This window comes from Bos javanicus, chromosome 10 (genome assembly GCF_032452875.1).
Source record: "Bos javanicus breed banteng chromosome 10, ARS-OSU_banteng_1.0, whole genome shotgun sequence".
NCBI classification, from domain to species: Eukaryota; Metazoa; Chordata; class Mammalia; order Artiodactyla; family Bovidae; genus Bos; species Bos javanicus.
The window spans coordinates 85,751,940-85,769,004 of record NC_083877.1 but is presented as its reverse complement, the minus strand read 5'-3'; the positions used below and the strand labels follow the sequence as shown (position 1 = coordinate 85,769,004).

At 55.7% G+C, this 17,065-nt stretch overlaps 1 protein-coding gene across 3 annotated transcripts; it reads left to right on the top strand.

The window, feature by feature from the left end:
- Positions 1-3,545: 3,545 nt before the first annotated feature.
- On the top strand, positions 3,546-16,699 carry PGF (placental growth factor). 3 transcript variants are annotated; one of them, XM_061429478.1, is made up of 7 exons: positions 3,550-3,970; positions 5,197-5,239; positions 9,562-9,758; positions 10,911-10,987; positions 12,921-12,950; positions 13,056-13,118; positions 15,956-16,699. In XM_061429478.1, the coding sequence occupies exons 1-7, from the start codon at positions 3,896-3,898 to the stop codon at positions 15,981-15,983; spliced, it is 513 nt and encodes a 170-aa protein (XP_061285462.1). In that variant the 5' UTR covers positions 3,550-3,895; the 3' UTR covers positions 15,984-16,699. The 3 variants fall into 3 exon arrangements, with proteins under 3 accessions (XP_061285464.1, XP_061285463.1, XP_061285462.1); XM_061429480.1 differs by lacking the exon at positions 10,911-10,987 and having other exon boundaries at positions 3,546-3,970; XM_061429479.1 differs by lacking the exon at positions 13,056-13,118 and having other exon boundaries at positions 3,549-3,970.
- Positions 16,700-17,065: the final 366 nt, after the last annotated feature.

The window sequence follows — 17,065 nt, the reverse complement described above, 5'->3', positions numbered from 1 at the left end:
TGCCGGCTCAGGTAGGCACACATGCACAAGGTGCAAATCCCTGCATACTTTTGTGCCTCTGCAATTCAGAATCATGAGATTCTTCATCTCCTGTCTCTCATCCAGGATGGTGAGGACTCTACTCTGTAGTGTCTTTATATCTCCGATAAAAATAAAAAGTTGAATTAGAAATCATGCCTAACAGCTAACATTTCCGGTACTCCAGGTACTTTAGCAGCCCTCACCTATGAGGTAAGCAAGTTATTATTCCCACTTGAGATGGAGGAAGTCTAGGCTCTGAGAGGTAAAGGAAGTGACTTGAAGTAATACAGCTGATAAAGACTGGAGTCACAGTCCCGGGGAGCAAAGCCCCCAGCACACCTGCCCTGGACTGAATGTGAGCAACAGTAAACCTCTGTCTGACCCATGGACGTTCTGAAGTCTAATTGATTTCCGCTAGCCTACCCTCAGAGAAGGCAATGGCACCCCACTCCAGTACTGTTGCCTGGAAAATCTCATGGGCAGAGGAGCCTGGTAGGCTGCAGTCCATGGGGTCGCTGAGTTGGACACGACTGAGCGACTTCACCTTCACTTTTCACTTTCATGCATTGGAGAAGGAAATGGCAACCCGCTCCAGTGTTCTTGCCTGGAGAATCCCAGGGACGGGGCAGCCTGGTGGGCTGCCGTCTATGGGGTCGCACAGAGTCGGACCCGGCTGAAGTGACTTAGCAGTAGCAGCCTACCCTAGCCAATTCATCTCACAGCGCAAGAAGCCAGGTAGAGAATGATATGGTCTTCAGTTTAGTGACAAAAATCTGAGGTGCACTTGCAGTGCCCAGACACTGGGCTCACCCCAGAGAGTAGAAAGGGAACTGTGGCATTCCCAGCCATCTGAGCATAGTAGGGCTGAAGCAATGCATGTTGAATGAAAGAACAAATGAATGAAAACAAACACATACACACACACACACAAATATATGTTCCCTTATACTCCTTGGAAGGAAAGTTATGACCAACCTAGATAGCATATTCAAAAGCAGAGACATTACTTTGCCAACAAAGGTCCATCTAGTCAAGGCTATGGTTTTTCCAGTGGTCATGTATGGATGTGAGAGATGGACTGTGAAGAAGGCTGAGCGCCAAAGAATTGATGCTTTTGAACTGTGGTGTTGGAGAAGACTCTTGAGAGTCCCTTGGACTGCAAGGAGATCCAACCAGTCCATTCTAAAGGAGATCAGCCCTGGGTGTTCTTTGGAAGGAATGATGCTAAAGCTAAAACTCCAGTACTTTGGCCACTTCATGCGAAGAGTTGACTCATTGGAAAAGACCCTGATGCTGGGAGGGATTTGGGGCAGGAGGAGAAGGGGACGACAGAGGATGAGATGGCTGGATGGCATCACCGACTCGATGGACATGAGTTTGGGTAAACTCTAGGAGTTGGTGATGGACAGGGAGGCCTGGCGTGCTGCAATTCATGGGGTCGCAAAGAGTCGGACACGACTGAGAGACTGAGCTGAATACATATGCAAAGGTGCACAAATGCTCAAAACACTCCGTTAAAGACAAGCATATACAATGTGTGTGTTTGTCACTCAGTCATGTCCAACTCTTTTGACCCCATGGACTATAGCCCACCAGGCTCCTCTGTCCATGGAATTCTTCAGGCAAGAACACTGGAGTGGGTTGCCATTTCCTTCTCCAAAGCATGTACAATACAGATACTTAAATACACCCACTCATGCACAAAACACACTCGTGCCCACAATCACAAATCCAAAATAAAGACACACATAAACATATGCATATGTGTAAACACAGATATTATGGACAAACATATATGATCCAGATATGCCCAAACACTCATCTACTCACCCCTCATACACACACAGCGATGCCCAGACATCCTCCACCAAGACCCTGGGCCCAGGAAGGAATCTGTCTGCTCCACGAGCCTCAGCATGCTGGAGCTCGTCAGAAAATTCTTGCAGCCCCCACCTAGCTGGCTGGTGACTGGCCCCTGGCTCCTGGACCTCTGGGCTTGGGGCTGGCCAAGCAGAAGGCAGCCCCACGTGGGTGGGCGGGCAGACAGCGGACGCAGAGGTCACTGGGGTGAGGGCTGGGGCTGCTCTGGCCTCTCTTTTCCTGGCTGGAATGTGAGTTGTAGGGCCCGCCTCTCAGACCTCCCCCTTCTCCCACAGCCACCCACCAGCCCCAGGCCCAGGCCAACCCGTGACCCCCAGTCCTGCCAGGTTAATGGGTCCAGGAAGCTGTGCACAGAGGGTGGTGGCGGTGATGAACCCCTGAAGACACACACAGATATGCAGAGAGATGCACAGTCACACACAGAAGCCGGCCCAGATATTCACAAAGACATGGGCAGGCATACGAATTCACAATCCCGCTGAAAGGCACATTTAGACAGACTTCCAAAGCCAGCAGAAAAATCACACACCACACACACAATCACACAGGCATACAGAGATACCGAGAGAACAGACCCTCACACAAGCGACATTTACACAGACACTCGGACTACACAGAGACTGAGAGCATGTGGGGAACCTTCACGACCACACCTAAATGCCCACACACAGGCACAAGCACACACACACACAGACCCCTGCTGCACTGGAACACCTCCTCCTTCTCCTGGGACCTGGAGGAAATGCTGCACTCGGCCCCTCTCCAACCCACATGTGGCCAGTTTGCTGGCACGGCCTGGGAAAACTGCTTCCCACAAGAGGAAATAGTGCTCAAGTCCTGGCGGGTGCCTGCTGTCTGAGTGCCTGGCTAGGAGGATGGTGCTTGGGCTGAAGAGACAGCCACATGGCTTGGCTTAGTTACACACACATACACACACACTTTTCAAGAGTACATATGTGTGTACCACACATACAGGTAGGGGCACTCTTGGAACCTCGGTTTCTTCGTCTGTGTGCTGTGCTTAGTCTCTCAGTCGTGTCAGACTCTGCTCTGTCCACGGAGCCTGGCCGACTGCAGTCCATGGGGCCTCAAAGAGTCGGACACGGCTTCCTCTATAGAATAGAGCTGATAATTCTTTCACCCTGGAGGATTATGGCGATGGTATAAGGTGGCACCATGAAGTGCCAGACCAAATCACTGCCTTCCTGGGGGCTCTGAAGCGGTATCTCTGCAGAGGCCGCTAACATCAGGAGCTTTGGACACAGGCGTCCGGCTGACCTGGTTGCCCCCCACCCGAGGTGGCCAGAGCCGAGCTCTGGTCCCCTGTCTGCGGCCCGCACTGGGTGCTGCCTGAGTCCGATAGTGCCTCGTGCTTGGCGGCGGCAGCAGGCTCCAAGCGTCGCCGGGCAGGATGCGGGCACGGGTCCGGCTGGCCTTCTTTCAAGTCCGCATCGGGATCGCCCCTTCCACGCACTGCGGCCGAGGGAGCTGGGGCTCAGATCTACGCCGCCTGGCCGCCCTCTGGCCCCGCTGGGCTCGGCCTCTCCCTGGGACTCGGGTCTGGAGCCTCGTCGGCGGTGGGCGGGGCGGCCGTGCGGCCCCGCCCTGTCCGCGGCCCCTGAAACACCGCCGCCAACAAGCTTTAAGTCCCAGAAGGGAGCTGCTGTCTGAGCGAGAAGCGGCATCACTGGCCGGCTACGAGGGAGAGAGAGAGGACCCGGGATCGCGCTGGGGCTCCTGACCCGCCCTCCCAGGGACCCGCCTGCCCCACGCCGCCCGGCCCCGCCGGACTCTCTGCATCAGCCTTACCTGCGGGGGCCTCCAGAATCTCCAGGACTTTCAGAGGATGCTCAGGCCGCCCACGGGGACCTCGGGGCAGCAGTGAGGGGGGCATCCAGCTCCCATCCAACTCCGGTCCTGCGCCAGGGGCTCCCCCTGGAGATGAGCATGGTGGTTTTCTCTTGGAGTCCCCTGGCTTGGTACGTCTGAGAAGATGCCTACCGTGAGACTGTTCACTTGCTTCCTGCAGCTCCTGACGGGGCTGGTGTTGCCTGCCGTGCCCACGACGGTAAGACTCCCACCCCCAGCCTGAGAATGGGGAGGGGCAGGGCTCTGAAATCCCAGACCCACAGCGGGCAGTGGCACCCCCAAGGATGTCCACACGCTTCCCGGGAGCCAGGCTGGACCGGTCCTCTGGGAGTAGACCTCGGGCTGGACTGTCCCAGACTCCAGCCCCCAGGGTCTGTCTTGGCGGGGGCAGGGAAGCCACAGAGAAGGGAGGGAGGTTTCCTGTCTGGCCCCTAGAGCCCCCAGTGGCTTTGCTAAAAGCATCTCTCTGCTAATCCCAGGCCAGTCCCTGGCCTTTTGGTCAGGGTCGAGGCCCTGTGACCAGGCAGGCGCCCCCAGGACCTCTGACCTGGTCTGGTGGAAGGGAAGCCAGCCCAAGAGGCCATTGGTAGGGGAGGCTGGGCCCTGCCCCCTCCAAGGCTCTGGGTTGAGCCCAGGGCTCCTGGGTGGGCTGGGGCGGGGGGTGGTGAGACAAGAGTCCCACTGTGCCCTCTTTCCCCGGGTGGGCAGCCGGAGGTCCTGAGTGCGGGGCCTGGGGAAGTGAGCAGAGCCCTTTTCCCAGGAGCTGGGTAAGTCTGGCTGCAAGCCAGCTGGGGCAGTGAAATCCTGACAAAGCCAATGAAGCTCCCTTCCCACCACAGTACCCCCATGGCCCTATCCCATTGCCCTGGGAGTCCCGGGCCCCAGCACAGAAGTGGGTGGGCTGGGCAAGTCCCACGAGGGGGCAGGAGAGCCGTACCACCCGCCGCCCACCCGCCTGCTGCAGGGCTGCTTAGAGGTGTAACTTTACCAGCGGCAGCAGCTCCTGGCGCCACCGGCTCCAGCGCCTCCGCTCCCACCGGCTGATGGCCTCCCCCTGGGCTCTGGCACCCAGCCAAGGCAAGCTGCACAGGACCTAGCCAGGCTGCCTGGGGGCTGGGTAGATGGGAGACCCCCATAGTCTCACCAGATCTTTGGGACATAGCAGGCAAATCGGTCTCCAAAAACTTCTCTAGTCTCCCACCCTTTCCAAATGAGGAAACTGAGGCCAGAGAAAGTAGGACCCATCCAGGCTCCCTCGAGTTGTCAGTTGCACTGGAAAGAGCGAGCTGTGAGATGGGGCAGCGTGTCTGAGCAGCAGGTGGGCAGGAGGGTGGAGGGGGCCTCTGTGCTCTTGCCAACGCACAGGACCCCAGAGCACAGAGGCCCAAGGTCGTCCCCCTCACCTCTGCACCTTTCTGTCCACAGCAGTGGGCCTTGTCTCCTGGGAACATTTCATCGGAGGTGGAAGGTAAGCTGGCTGGGCGGGGAGGGCATGGTGCAGGGCTCCCCAAGCCCTCACATCCCAGGGCTCAGCAGTGGATGGGAAAGGGTTGGCATGAACAGTGGGTGCAGGCCGATATTAAGTTGGAAGTGTCTGCAAGCTAGCTGAGGCCCTAGCTGACAGAGTTGGCAGGGCCTGAGAGATCCCCCTTGCATTGTGACCCAGAGACCTAGAGAGGTCTCTTCCTGGGCGAGGGTCACCGGGCACCCAGAGAGCAGGGCAGGAGCACATATACCCAGTGTCCAAACAGTTGGCTCAGAGCCCTTTCCCAGCATGATACAAGGGGGCAGATGGGGTCTTGGAAGGCTGTGCAGCGGTGAGTGCCAAGGGCCAGACTGAGGGTCCAGAAGCAGGCTGCAGTGGGCCAGCAATCAAGAGGACCAGGGAGGGGCAAGAGGACTTCCCAGCAGCCAGGCTGGAGGAACTTAAGGGATCTGAGGAGACCTCTCCATTGATTACATATAGACAGAGTGAGTCGTGCCCTCCCCGGCCCCTCCACTCCCCACCCTAGGTTGCATCAAGGGAGAATCTTCAAAGGGCAAGACATTTGCCAAAGAGACATACGTGCAGAAGGCAGGAGGCCCATGCCAGGCCCCCCGCCTTGCTCCTCCCTCCCTGCCTCTCCGAGACGTGCAGGCAGGCCACACACCACTTCCCACGGAAGAAAGGGAGCGTGTAGGGACGTGCGCACGCACACGCGTGGTAGCCTCTGCGTGCTGGGAACACCCTCCCTCTACCACCTGGTAGCCAGCCTCTCCTGGACTTGGTCATGCTCTGCCAGCTTGAGTCCCAGGCCCCTTGGGCACTGAGAAGGTGGGGGAAGTAGCAGCCATTGATTTCATTGATACCCTCTTCCTAGCCCTGCTGTCCCCTCTGGGACTGGCACAATATTAGGCTTTCTGGGATTTGGAGAGGGACCTATCACCTATCTCCACCCCATGGCCCTTTTGATCCTTTTAGTATATTTTGGACAAAGAAATCTGAGCCTCAGTTTCATCATCTGTAAAATGGGAGTGTTAGACCAAATGATATCTAAAGGTTCTTTTTCCCAGGTGGCAGGATTCTCTGACGCCATAGAGGTGTCCCAAGAGTATATATATATCCCAGGGACCTGGATGAGGAGGCTTGGAAGTGTCAGTCCCTTAGGGCAGCTCCCCTGTCATCATCATCATTGATTAGGGAGCCTGTATTGTGACCAGGGAAAGAAACTTGGACCCCAGTTATCAAAAGCCTGAAAACGACATCCCCTAGTAATACCAGACAAGAGACAGAATGCTCTGTATTCTGCAGCCACAGACGTTGATTTTTTTTACTGTTACTATTCATGGGAATAGTATCAGCCACTTACTGTAACTCCATGCTGACCACAAGCTGTGATGAACTAGGAAAGCCCTCATATTCTCTACGTTTTGTAAATGAAGGCTCTGGGGCTCAGAGAGGCCCTTGGGGTTGCCTAAAGGCTCAGACACTCCTCAGGACATGTGGCAGAGATGGAGTTTATGACACCAAGCCTCCCCATGGCTCACAGCTGAGCAGGCATGAACAGGGTGTCTCTCGAGGCAGGCTGGCTGTGTGCTTTGCCGGTGACCGCGGAGGGGATACCTGCTGGGTTCGGCTGGTGGCCCGTGGCTCTGCCCAGTCCTGTCCCCCCTCCCCCACCCAGTGGCCTCCCCAGGCGCTTGCTCTCAGGATGAAACACTTCCCATCCAGGGATCTCCTCTGTCCTGGGTGTTAGGCAGCTGGAGCCAGACTGGAAGCTTGCCCAGGGGCTGGCAAGGGAGCCCACTCATGGCCCTGGGGGCAGCCAGGCGCCTGCCTGAGCCACAGGCAACCGCCCCCGCACCGTTCCTCTCTCGGACCCTGGCCTCTGAGCAGGTCGGGGGCCAGAGGAAGTGCTCTCAGGAGCAGGTGAGCAGAGCTCTTTGCTGAGAGGCTCAGCCCACATCTGGGAGCAGTCACCGCACTCTCTCAGCCGGCCCCTCGCCCAGCACCCTCTGTTTCTCCCATACCCCGAGACAGCAGCCCCAGGGATGAGCGGCTCTCTTCCTTGATGACCACCAGGTAAACCAGGCCCAGCCCACCACCTTCCCTGCCCTCTCCCAACGCCATCTGGGCCGTGTGGCCCAGGACGTGCCGGGCTTCAGGGCCCTGGAGCCTGGGCGTGGGGGGAACAGGAAGTCTCTTCTGCCTTCTCAGCCCTGCCGGGCTCTGCTTAACCTGGCAGTGGCCCCACAGCCCGGCTGGGCTGGAGTCTGCTTGTGGGATGGTAGGGGGCTTCAGGGCCCCTCCTCTGCTTCTGTGCTCTTCCTGATGGCTGGTCCCAGGGCGGGACCCTGAACCTTCTATGGCACTTTGGCAGCCGGCTACTCTTCTCCTGTTATTTACGTTTTCCAAGGCAGAGATTAAACGTTGAGAGTTATGTAGTGCTCATGAAGGTTTTAGACTAAACACGCACTCATGGAGGTACATTAGGGAGCTGCTCCTCTGACCTCTCCCTACAAAGGCCAGTTTCCTGGGGCTTTGGGCGGCCTGGCGTACATGGCCTTGTTTCCTGCTTGGGTCCAGGGAGAGTGGCCCAGAGGCCTGGAGAGGCAGGATCAGCGAGGCCTCTGGTCCCCTCCCCATCCCCGGACCCAACCCTAGTGCCCCTGCAACAGACAGGGCAGAATGGAGCCGCAGACGCCCAGATAAGCATGGTTTATTGCTCTGTGCTGCCCCAGCCAGCTCCACGTGGACACACCGCCTCTTGGGTATTTTCCACCCGCTTGCAGCCTTTCCTGAGGGCCTCTGCTAGGGCTGAAGTTTATTCTTCCTCCGAGATTACCCTGAGACTCACGTCCTTGCAGGCTCAGTAGAATGGACTTCAGCCCCTTCTGCCTCCTAGGAAGGGCTGTGGAAGGAAGTGAGGGGCTGCTGGGAGCAGCCATTGCACCAGGGCAGAGGCTGCAGGGACCCCAGGTGGTCCAGCTCCCCTGTCCTCCCCCACCAGAGGAGGACGACCATCCAGTGCAGGGCAGGGTGACCCAGGATTGGCGATGTGTCTCCGCCCGCAGTCTCAAGGTTGGGCTGGGTCGTGTGCACAGTGCACTCAGAAACACAGAGCGCCTGTCAGAGCTGGGGGAGCCCTTAGCAACCATCTCTTCCCAGCCTTCTTCTTTTTCCCCAGCTGGAGAAACTGATACCCCCAGAAAGGTGCAGTGACCTCCCCAAGGTCACACAGCCAGCGCAGGGCCGGGACCAGGAGCCAGTCTCCTAGCTCTGGCTGTTCACTTCCTGCGAATCTGTGTATGGGTCCAGGCCCCAGGCCCTCCCCGAAAGGAGCAGCATCTTTTAAGAGACTCCAGATCAGGCCCCCAAAGATCCAGTCACGATCACCAGGACATTGTGGGGGCCAGGGATATCCCTGATAATTTTCAGTGAACTATCATCTACTCAATCAGTAATTACCTAGCCTGTGTTTACTGGGTGTTTGGGTGCCTGTCTACAAGGAGCCTCAACTCGCTTGTAAAAACGATAAAAGCCACCAGTGACGGAGATAAAGCAAGCTCTTGGGGCTGAATTATGCTCAAAAGAGGAACGTCTGTTCATATCAGACAAGTTGGAGAAGGCTTCAGAGAGGAGGCAGGGAGGCAGGGCTGGAGGAGTGGGTGGTGGGCTTTATTTGGTTAGAAATGAGAAGGGGGCAAGAAGCATGGACCAATAGAGGGTATCTGAGTGATGCGGCCCTGGGCCCATGCAAGGGTGGTCCAGCCGAAAATGGAGAGCGGGGATGGGGCACATCGTTGGCTGCAGTCTGGGCCACCAGGCGGAGGAGCTGGCCCAGACATTAGAGGAAATAAGGACTAAGGGGAAGGTTCACCCTCCCTGTGGGACTCTGCAAGCCAGTCTTGCGGAACTTGCAGAGCTAACTGTATTCTGCCAATTCCCCAAGACCAAGAGAGGACCAGGTCAGGCCCTGAGAAAGATCCAGAGGGCCTGGGGAGACTACCAGGACACGCTCCTCCGAGCTCCAAGGCCCCCGAGGCTGATGCCGGCACCTGAGCTGAGAACAGAGCCGAGGATCACAAGCCTCTAAGAAGTTCTGTTCCCCTGGGATTTCCATCTAGCAGATGAGCCGGGGCGGGCAGAGGGGAGGCCCAACTGTCGTCCCAGAGAATTGACGTCAGGAGTTCAGAGCAGGGGGAGCGCTCACGTAGGCTGGGGGCTTCCTGGAGGAGCGGGTGTGGGCTGGACCTGGGAGGACCTGCCGTGCCCGGGGACCTGAGCCAGCTGTCTGTGCCTCCTCGCAGTGGTGCCCTTCCAGCAAGTGTGGAGCCGCAGCTACTGCCGGCCGGTGGAGAGGTTGGTGGACATTGTGTCTGAGTACCCCAGCGAGATGGAGCATCTATTCAGCCCATCCTGCGTCTCCCTGATGCGCTGCACTGGCTGCTGCAGCGATGAGAGCATGCACTGCGTGCCCCTGGAGACAGCCAACGTCACCATGCAGGTAGGGTGACACCCCGGCTCGGGCCCCAGCCTGCCCCGCCATCCACAGCTGCTCAGAGGGCCACAGAGCCTGGTCCCCAAGAGAGGGGGCCAGGAGAGGGTAGGCCAGGGCCACAGGATCCAAACTGACACCCAGGTGTTCTTACCCACAGCACTCCTCCTTCTTGAGTCCCCACCCCATCTTTGAGCCCCCCTCTCCTCCTCCCTTAGCAGCTTTCTCAGGCTCTGGCTTAGCCCTATCCCAGGACACAAGATATCTGATTGAGGTTGGGAAAGAAATCTGTTCTTATTCAAGACATCCCTTTTTATACCAGGAGTGTTTGGTGCCCTGAGCTTTGCTTCCACACTCACACTCACAATGTTGGTCTTTTTTTCTGAGCACTTGAAACTTCAGAAATTTCCAAGTACTGTGCTTCAGAAATGTTACCTCAACATTCAGTCCTTGGAGCCAAGTGATATTCCCATTTTACAGAGGGAAGCTGAGCTTCAGAGATGATATTTCACCTACTTAGCAAGTGGAAAAGCCAAGATTTAAACATAGGTCTTCCTGCCTTCAGAGCACAGGCCACCTTCCTATCCTGTGCTTTGCTGATGGCCCTGGGAAGAGGGGGAATGGGAGCCTCCCTCAGGTCCGCAGGCAGGTAGGAGGGCTGTTTGCCCCAGGCTCCAAGCAGAATGAGGGTGTGTAGTACAGAAGTAAGTAAGTAAGCGTTAGTCGCTCAGTTATGTCCGACTCTTTGTGATCCCATGGACTGTATCACGGGATCTTCTGTCCATGGGATTCTCCAGGCATGAATACTGGAGTGGGTTGCCAAGCCCTCCTCCAAGGGATCTTCCCTACCCAGGAATTGAACCCAGGTCTCCCACATTGCAGGCTGATTCTTTACCATCAGAGCCACCAGGGAAGCCCAAGAACACTGGAGTGGGTAGCTTATCCCTTCTCCAGGGGATCATCCCTACCCAGGGATTGAACCCAGGTCTCCTGCATTGCAGGCAGATTCTTTACCATCTGAGCCACCAGGGAAACCCATGTAGTACAAAGGCTGGTGGGAAATAGGGAGTCTGGTCCTCCCCTAAGGGATGGCTGAACGGAGTATTGGAAACCCGCAGGCCACCCCCGCAGTCCAGTCACCCAACCTTTGTCTCCTCACAGCTCATGAAGTACCGCTCTCTGGACCAGCCCTTCTTTGTGGAGATGAGCTTCTCTCAGCACGTCCGCTGCGAGTGCAAGTGGGTCCTCGGGTGCGGCCGGGACAGCCCCCACACACCTGGCGGCATCAGCCAGGGGTTGCCCATCCGTGCTGCAGTCTGTGCCTCCTCCCTAGCTGATGGAGGCCAGGGAAATCGGGGACCAGTGGCAGCCCAGGGAGCTGGTCCCAGGAGCTGGAGCATAGCTACTGAGAAGCCACAGGGACAGAGGGAGCCAGGGTCCCTCCCAAACTGGCCAGGCTTGGGCACGCCGTCTCCCTCCTTGAGCTGGGATGGGGATGCCAGGGCGCTGGAAGAGGCACTTGGACCCACGGGAGCGGGAAACGGGATTGAGGAGCTCAAAGACAGACAAACCCTGGTAGGAGGGAAGGGGCAGAGGGAAGGAGGCACAGGCTTTCTTTAAAGTCGAGTCTCCACCTGGCAGAGCCTCTCCCCAACACATCTTGCTGCTGGTGCCCAGGGTGCTCTTAGCATTAGTTACCGGGAGCAGCAGGCCTGGCACCGGCGACTGGTTCAGGTGCACTCCTGATACCTCTGGGCCATGGGATGGAGGCATGGGACCAGAGGTCCTGAGCCATATCTTGGGGCAGGAAGAGGGGGAGAACCACCATTTATGGTGCATCTACTCTGTGCCTTGCCCAGCATAGGCACCTGACCTGAGTGTATTTTCTGATTTAATCAGCAAACATCTACTGAGCACTTAGTGTAGGCTAGGTATGGTCTCAGATGCTTGGGATATAGTGGTGAGCAAGACAGACCAGGTCCTTGGTCTCCTAACCACCCATTTTACAGATGAGGAAACCGAGGCTTGCTAAGGTTACGTGATTTGCCACAGCTAGTGGGTTGACCCCAGCCTGTTGACCCCTAAACCTGCCCTTTCTTATGCTACCTCTCATGGCCATTACCACGCTCTACAGAAGCTCCAGGACTGCCCCGGGCTTGGCCCTGCCTGGTGTCTGGGGCTCTGGCCACTGCTCTTCGACGTATACCACCGCTCGAAGCCCTGCCTCAATCCGCTTCCTCCCATCCTCCCTTGCCAGGACTTGGCCATGTAACAACAGTTCAGTAGCAAGTCCTCCTTGGCAGTGCTAGACAGCAACCTTTCCCCTTCCCCATCACCTTTGCCCTCATAACCTGTATGTTGGGGCAGACAGATGAGAAGATTAAGGGCCCAAGAGTGTCTCTGACTGGTCCCAGATGGCAGAGACAGGACCAGACAGTCCCAGGAGGTGTTGGTACCCTGCCCTGGCTCCCAAGGGAGATGGCCAGCCTAGGGCAGCCTTCTCTGGCCCAAAGCTGACTGTCACCACGCTGTCCCACGCCCCCACCCTGGTTCCCAGGGAAGACTGTCGCCGTCCAGAGGGCTGAGCAACAGGGCCACCTTTCTTCTCTCTTCTGGGCCAACAGCCACGGCCCTGGGAGACAGAGCCAGGACAAGTCTGGTGACTGTGGGGCTTTCGATCACCTCCTGTCATCCCACTCCCTGAGTCCTTAAGATTGCTGCAACGTCACACGTCCCCAGGGTAGGGTGGTGGCAGTTGTACCTTGACAGGTGGCCTTGCCCCTCATTCACTGTCAGCGAGGAGACTCCCAGAGGGCACCCTGGAAGGAAAGGGCACCCTGGCAGGTGCAAGGGAAGGAAGTGAACAGAGAAAGGCTGCAGAGAGCAGACTTGGCCCCCAGATTTGATTCCAGAAGCAGAGGAGAGCAGATGGGTGTGGAGAGGACCCCCAAGAGGGCATTCGCACCTCTCTTAGTGGGGTCGCCAGGGCCTAGAGTGGGAGTGGAAGCCCCCAGGCCTCTGGGCATCTCTCCCTCACTAGCTCCATGCTACCCCCTAGTGGCTTCAGCACCAACTACAGGGCCAGCCCCAGTGATGGCAGGGAAGTCTGGCCAGGGAGCCCTGATCCACGGCTGTCCTAATTCTCCTCCGTTCCTCTCTCTGTTTTTCCAGACCTCTATGGGAGAAGATGAAGCAAACAAGGTAAGCAGCCTGGCAGGGGTACCGGGCTGTTCTCAGGCCTGCCAACGCCTGACCTAGCATGGGGGCCCCCAGCCGCTCTGTCTTGACGCTTTTGGCTTATTGCAGGAGGAGATCCAGGGTCAGGGGCCCGAGGAAGAGAGAGGAGCAGAAACACAAAGACTGTCACCTGTGAGTGCACGGGGGTGCCCAGGGATGGCAAGGAGGCTGGGCCAGAGGGGAGCCCCACCCTGCCAGCACGATCAGTGGTCGGGGAGGGACAAAGCCAGCGGTGCGGGCCAGAACCTAGAGATTCCAGGCCCTAGGAAGCCTCCAGTGAGCCGAGATAAGAACCAGGAAGCCGTCCCGGCTTCGTTCTGAGTCTCTGTGTGGCCTTGAGCAAGTCCCATCACCTCTCTGAGCCTAGTTTTTCTGTGTGTAGAATGAGGGTCAGCGGGGTCAACCAAGCATTCGGTCGATCTACAAACATTTACCAAGCACTTACTGTGTGCCAGGCACTTTCATGGGCAGACCAATAATATTTCTGCCCTTACAGGGCTTACACTCTAGTGTTAGAAAGTCCAAAAATTTAGGGACTGAGGCTGGTGGGCTACAGTCCATAGGGTGGTAAAGAGTTAGACCCAACTGAAGCGACTTAGCACACACACAGGCCAGCGGCCCAGTGGTTAAGACTCCACCTTCCAACGCACGGGTAGCCAGTTTGATCCCTGGTCAGGAAACTAAGGTCCCACATGCTACAGGGTGTGGCCAAAACAATTTTTTTTTTAAGTAAGAATTTTCTTTTTAAAGTCCAAAAATTTAGCCAGGACTACCTCCTGGAGGCCATAGGGAAGGTAGAGCCCCTCACTGGCTCTCAGGCAAGTATTTCTTTCACTCCCAGGGAGCCTTGGGGTCTACTTGCTTTTCTTTCTTTGTCCATGTTACCTGTCCATTTGGCTTCACCTCTGGAGAAGGTGGCTGGGGTCCAGGCCTGAGTGTTGGAAGAGCAGAATTAGCAAAGGGCAACCCCGAATCTGTGAGAGTAAACAGGAAAAATAAAGTAGCTCACATGCGCAGTAACTCAGTCACACCGCGGTTCTCCTTCAAGGCCAGTCTCCTCCCAGCGACAGGACTGTCTCCACAGTCCTGTCTTTTCCACAGATCTTCTCATGTCATGGGGCTGGAGCTGGCCAAGTTCTACCCTGTGAGCCTGTCCCTGCAGGAGCAGACACGTCCACCCCATTCCGTGAAGCTAGGGATTCTGGGGAGGTTGGTCCCTGCAGGCATGTAGCCCTTATTTCTCCCCTGGTTCCAAGCAGTGACTAGGGGAGGGGCTGGCAGTCCCCACAGGGCTCCCCAGCCAGGCAGCCCCAGATGGAAAGCGTCCTGTCCTAGCTGCTGGGGTAGCAGCCCTCAAATGTTTCATTCGGGAATCTCTTGAAAGAACTTCCAAAGCCCAAGTGCCCCCTTGTTCATTTTTAAGTCGACATTAACCTTTTTCATCAACATTGTAGATAGTTGCAAAGGATGTAATATATTAATATTTTAATATAAAGCCATTATATCACTCTCCAGATGTATCCTGTGGAATAAGCCATCCAAATTTAATACCATCATCCACTTTTTAAAAATTGTTTAACAACATCAAAAAGTATATGAACACTCTCCTTTAATAGCTGCATATTTCCATTGCTTCTTTTTGCCTCGAACATGTCTTTCCATTTTACTTTTCCCAAGAATTTCAGCGTAATGTAATATTTTTTAAATAGTCAAACATCTTTTATGTACCACCTTGTCTTACTTATCTGCCACAACAATGGTATATGAGTTTGAATTATTTTAAATTTTCCTGTGAGCAGAAAACTCGAAATTAAATTTTTTTTGGAATGAATTATCACAGTAATTGTTAGTAGTACCCATAGGTTGAAACAGCACAAATACATTATATTTTACTAGATGCTAAGCACAAAAGGACAATCAGTCTTACTGGGGTTGCATCTCAATGAGATGGATGTAGCTACTTCTTTTCAATTAGTTGATGAACCCGGCAATGAACATTATCTCCTGCCAGACTGAGACTGGATTCAGCAGTAATTCCATTCCTGTTCATTTTTTGCAGATGAAAAGACTGAAAAACTGTTCACATAAATAAGTAAATGGGGCTGGGTGTTACTCGATCACTTGAACTCCTTCCAAGTTATCAATATTTGCCAAAAACCTGAAAGTGATCTGCTATAAGAATTTACTTCTCTTGACATTACCTGACGATTTAGCTAATCTCTTCAATTTTGTTGAAAGCACACGTGGAAACCACCTGACTTGCGAAAGACTTGGTTACCCAATAGCTCACCATATTTCTTTTCTCAACCACCTACACCAATATCTATCAAACTGTTCTTGTATTCAGTGTCCCCCTGAATCCTTTTTACCTTGGGGCAAAGTACTGTAACAGGAACTTCCTTCCTTTCTGAGGGAGAAGGGCCTTTGGCAACAAGATGATGGGAAGCAGATCTCTGTCGCAGACAGTTTTCAGGCAGAGTGCAGGTAGAGGCTGGGAGCAGATTCCTTTAAAATCACCAATACTCACATAGGACTTGGACAATCTTCATGTGCATCCAGGGGTTCCGGTATCCTTATTTGAAGATTGCTGCCCCAAGTAACCAAAGGCATTGGTGCATGGATCCAGACTGTGTTTAAAGCCGGCTTTGTCACTAACTTGCTGTGTGACCTTGGGCAAGTTTCTTAACCTCTCTGAGCCTCCATTGCCTCATCTGCCAAAGGATGATAGTAATTGCGCCCTTCCTTATGGAATATCGTTAAGGGTAAATGACAGAGTGCTTGGCGCAGGCCTGAGCACCTGGGTAAGTGCTTGGTGAAGACCAGTTCCTAGCTGCTTCTCAGCCTCGTGCAAGCAGAGATCCAGGAGCATTGCAGGCTCTCCGTGCTCCCTGTCCAAGCTTCCCCTCCAGGAAGTCCTCCCACCCTCCACCCTGGACTGATACCTTCTTTCTGTGTTTGGTCTCTGGCAGGTGTGGTGATACTATTTCCCAGAGGTAACCAGTCCCTCGGAAGAGAGAGACCCCCCACACCCAGCTCGTGTATTTATTACCGTCACGTTCTCAGTTACCTCCCTGCTGGCACCTGCCCTCTATTTATTAGCCAATTGTATCCCTGCTGAATGACTCACTCCCTCCATGGGACAGGACCCTCAGGAATTCAGTGCCTTAAACAGAACATGAGAGAAAGAAGACAGACCCATGTGGCTTCAGCTTGAGAAGGAGCAAGACTTACGGCTTTGTGATGGGCAGGCCTGGCCCCAGAGGCCCCGGGGGTCTCCAGGAGGCTGGAGAAGGAAGGACTGGAGACCCACCACCTGCCCTCCCGGAACCTTGGGCTCTGTGCAGACCAGCAAGCCTTGCTGGGGCAGCTCCTGGTGGAAGTGGGGGGTGTGGAGGCCCCTGCTCTGGCCACCCTGGCCCTGCTGAGAGGGTGGGCGGGCAGCCACTCTGCACCCCGGAGGTTGGACGTTCAGCTCTGGAGAACAGTGCTTGCCTGGGGGGCCTCTGCCACTCCTCGTCCCCTCAGTCTCGCCTCACCTCTTAACTGCTGCTTGTGCTGGGACATTGTTCTTTGTGGCCAAGGCATCATCATCCTGCCCCTCTCAAGGACAAAGGCAAAAAGTGGGCCCCAAGCTGGACATGGAGTGAGCTGCCCTCGCGTGGCTGTCTGACTGCCAAGCCAGATTCTCTTGAATAAAGTATTCTAGTCTGCAACTGCTTTCCAGGGGAGCGTTCCTGCCAGAGCAGTGGGCGACAGCAGGAAGTGGAAGGGGGACGGAGGAAAGAGGACCGTGGGCTCCAAGGCTGCCTGGGGGTGGGGGATGCGTGGGGGTCCAGCCTGCAGTCCCTGGGGAGTCTTCTCCAGATGCTTTAGGCAAAACCCTGAGGCCCACTCTTCCCATAATGAGGGGTTCCCAGAATGGAGGCTTGGCCCTAAACTTGGGGACCCAGGCTTCAGCCACCCCTGAACACCCTCAAATTCAAGAGCACAATCCTCTTCCCCTGGTACCTGCCACCTTCCCCAGGGTCACCCTACCCCCAGCCCAATGCCTGGCTCTCAGGTGCCATGGCTTCTGGCTC

What these genes read in the sequence shown, in the direction of transcription:
- PGF (XM_061429478.1), top strand. Translation starts at nt 3,896, where the DNA reads ATGCCTACCGTGAGACTGTTCACTTGCTTCCTGCAGCTCCTGACGGGG. An exon ending in CATTTCATCGGAGGTGGAAG is followed by an intron (nt 5,240 to 9,561) that starts GTAAGCTGGCTG and finishes GCCTCCTCGCAG; the next exon opens with TGGTGCCCTTCCAGCAAGTG. An exon ending in CAGCCAACGTCACCATGCAG is followed by an intron (nt 9,759 to 10,910) that starts GTAGGGTGACAC and finishes GTCTCCTCACAG; the next exon opens with CTCATGAAGTACCGCTCTCT.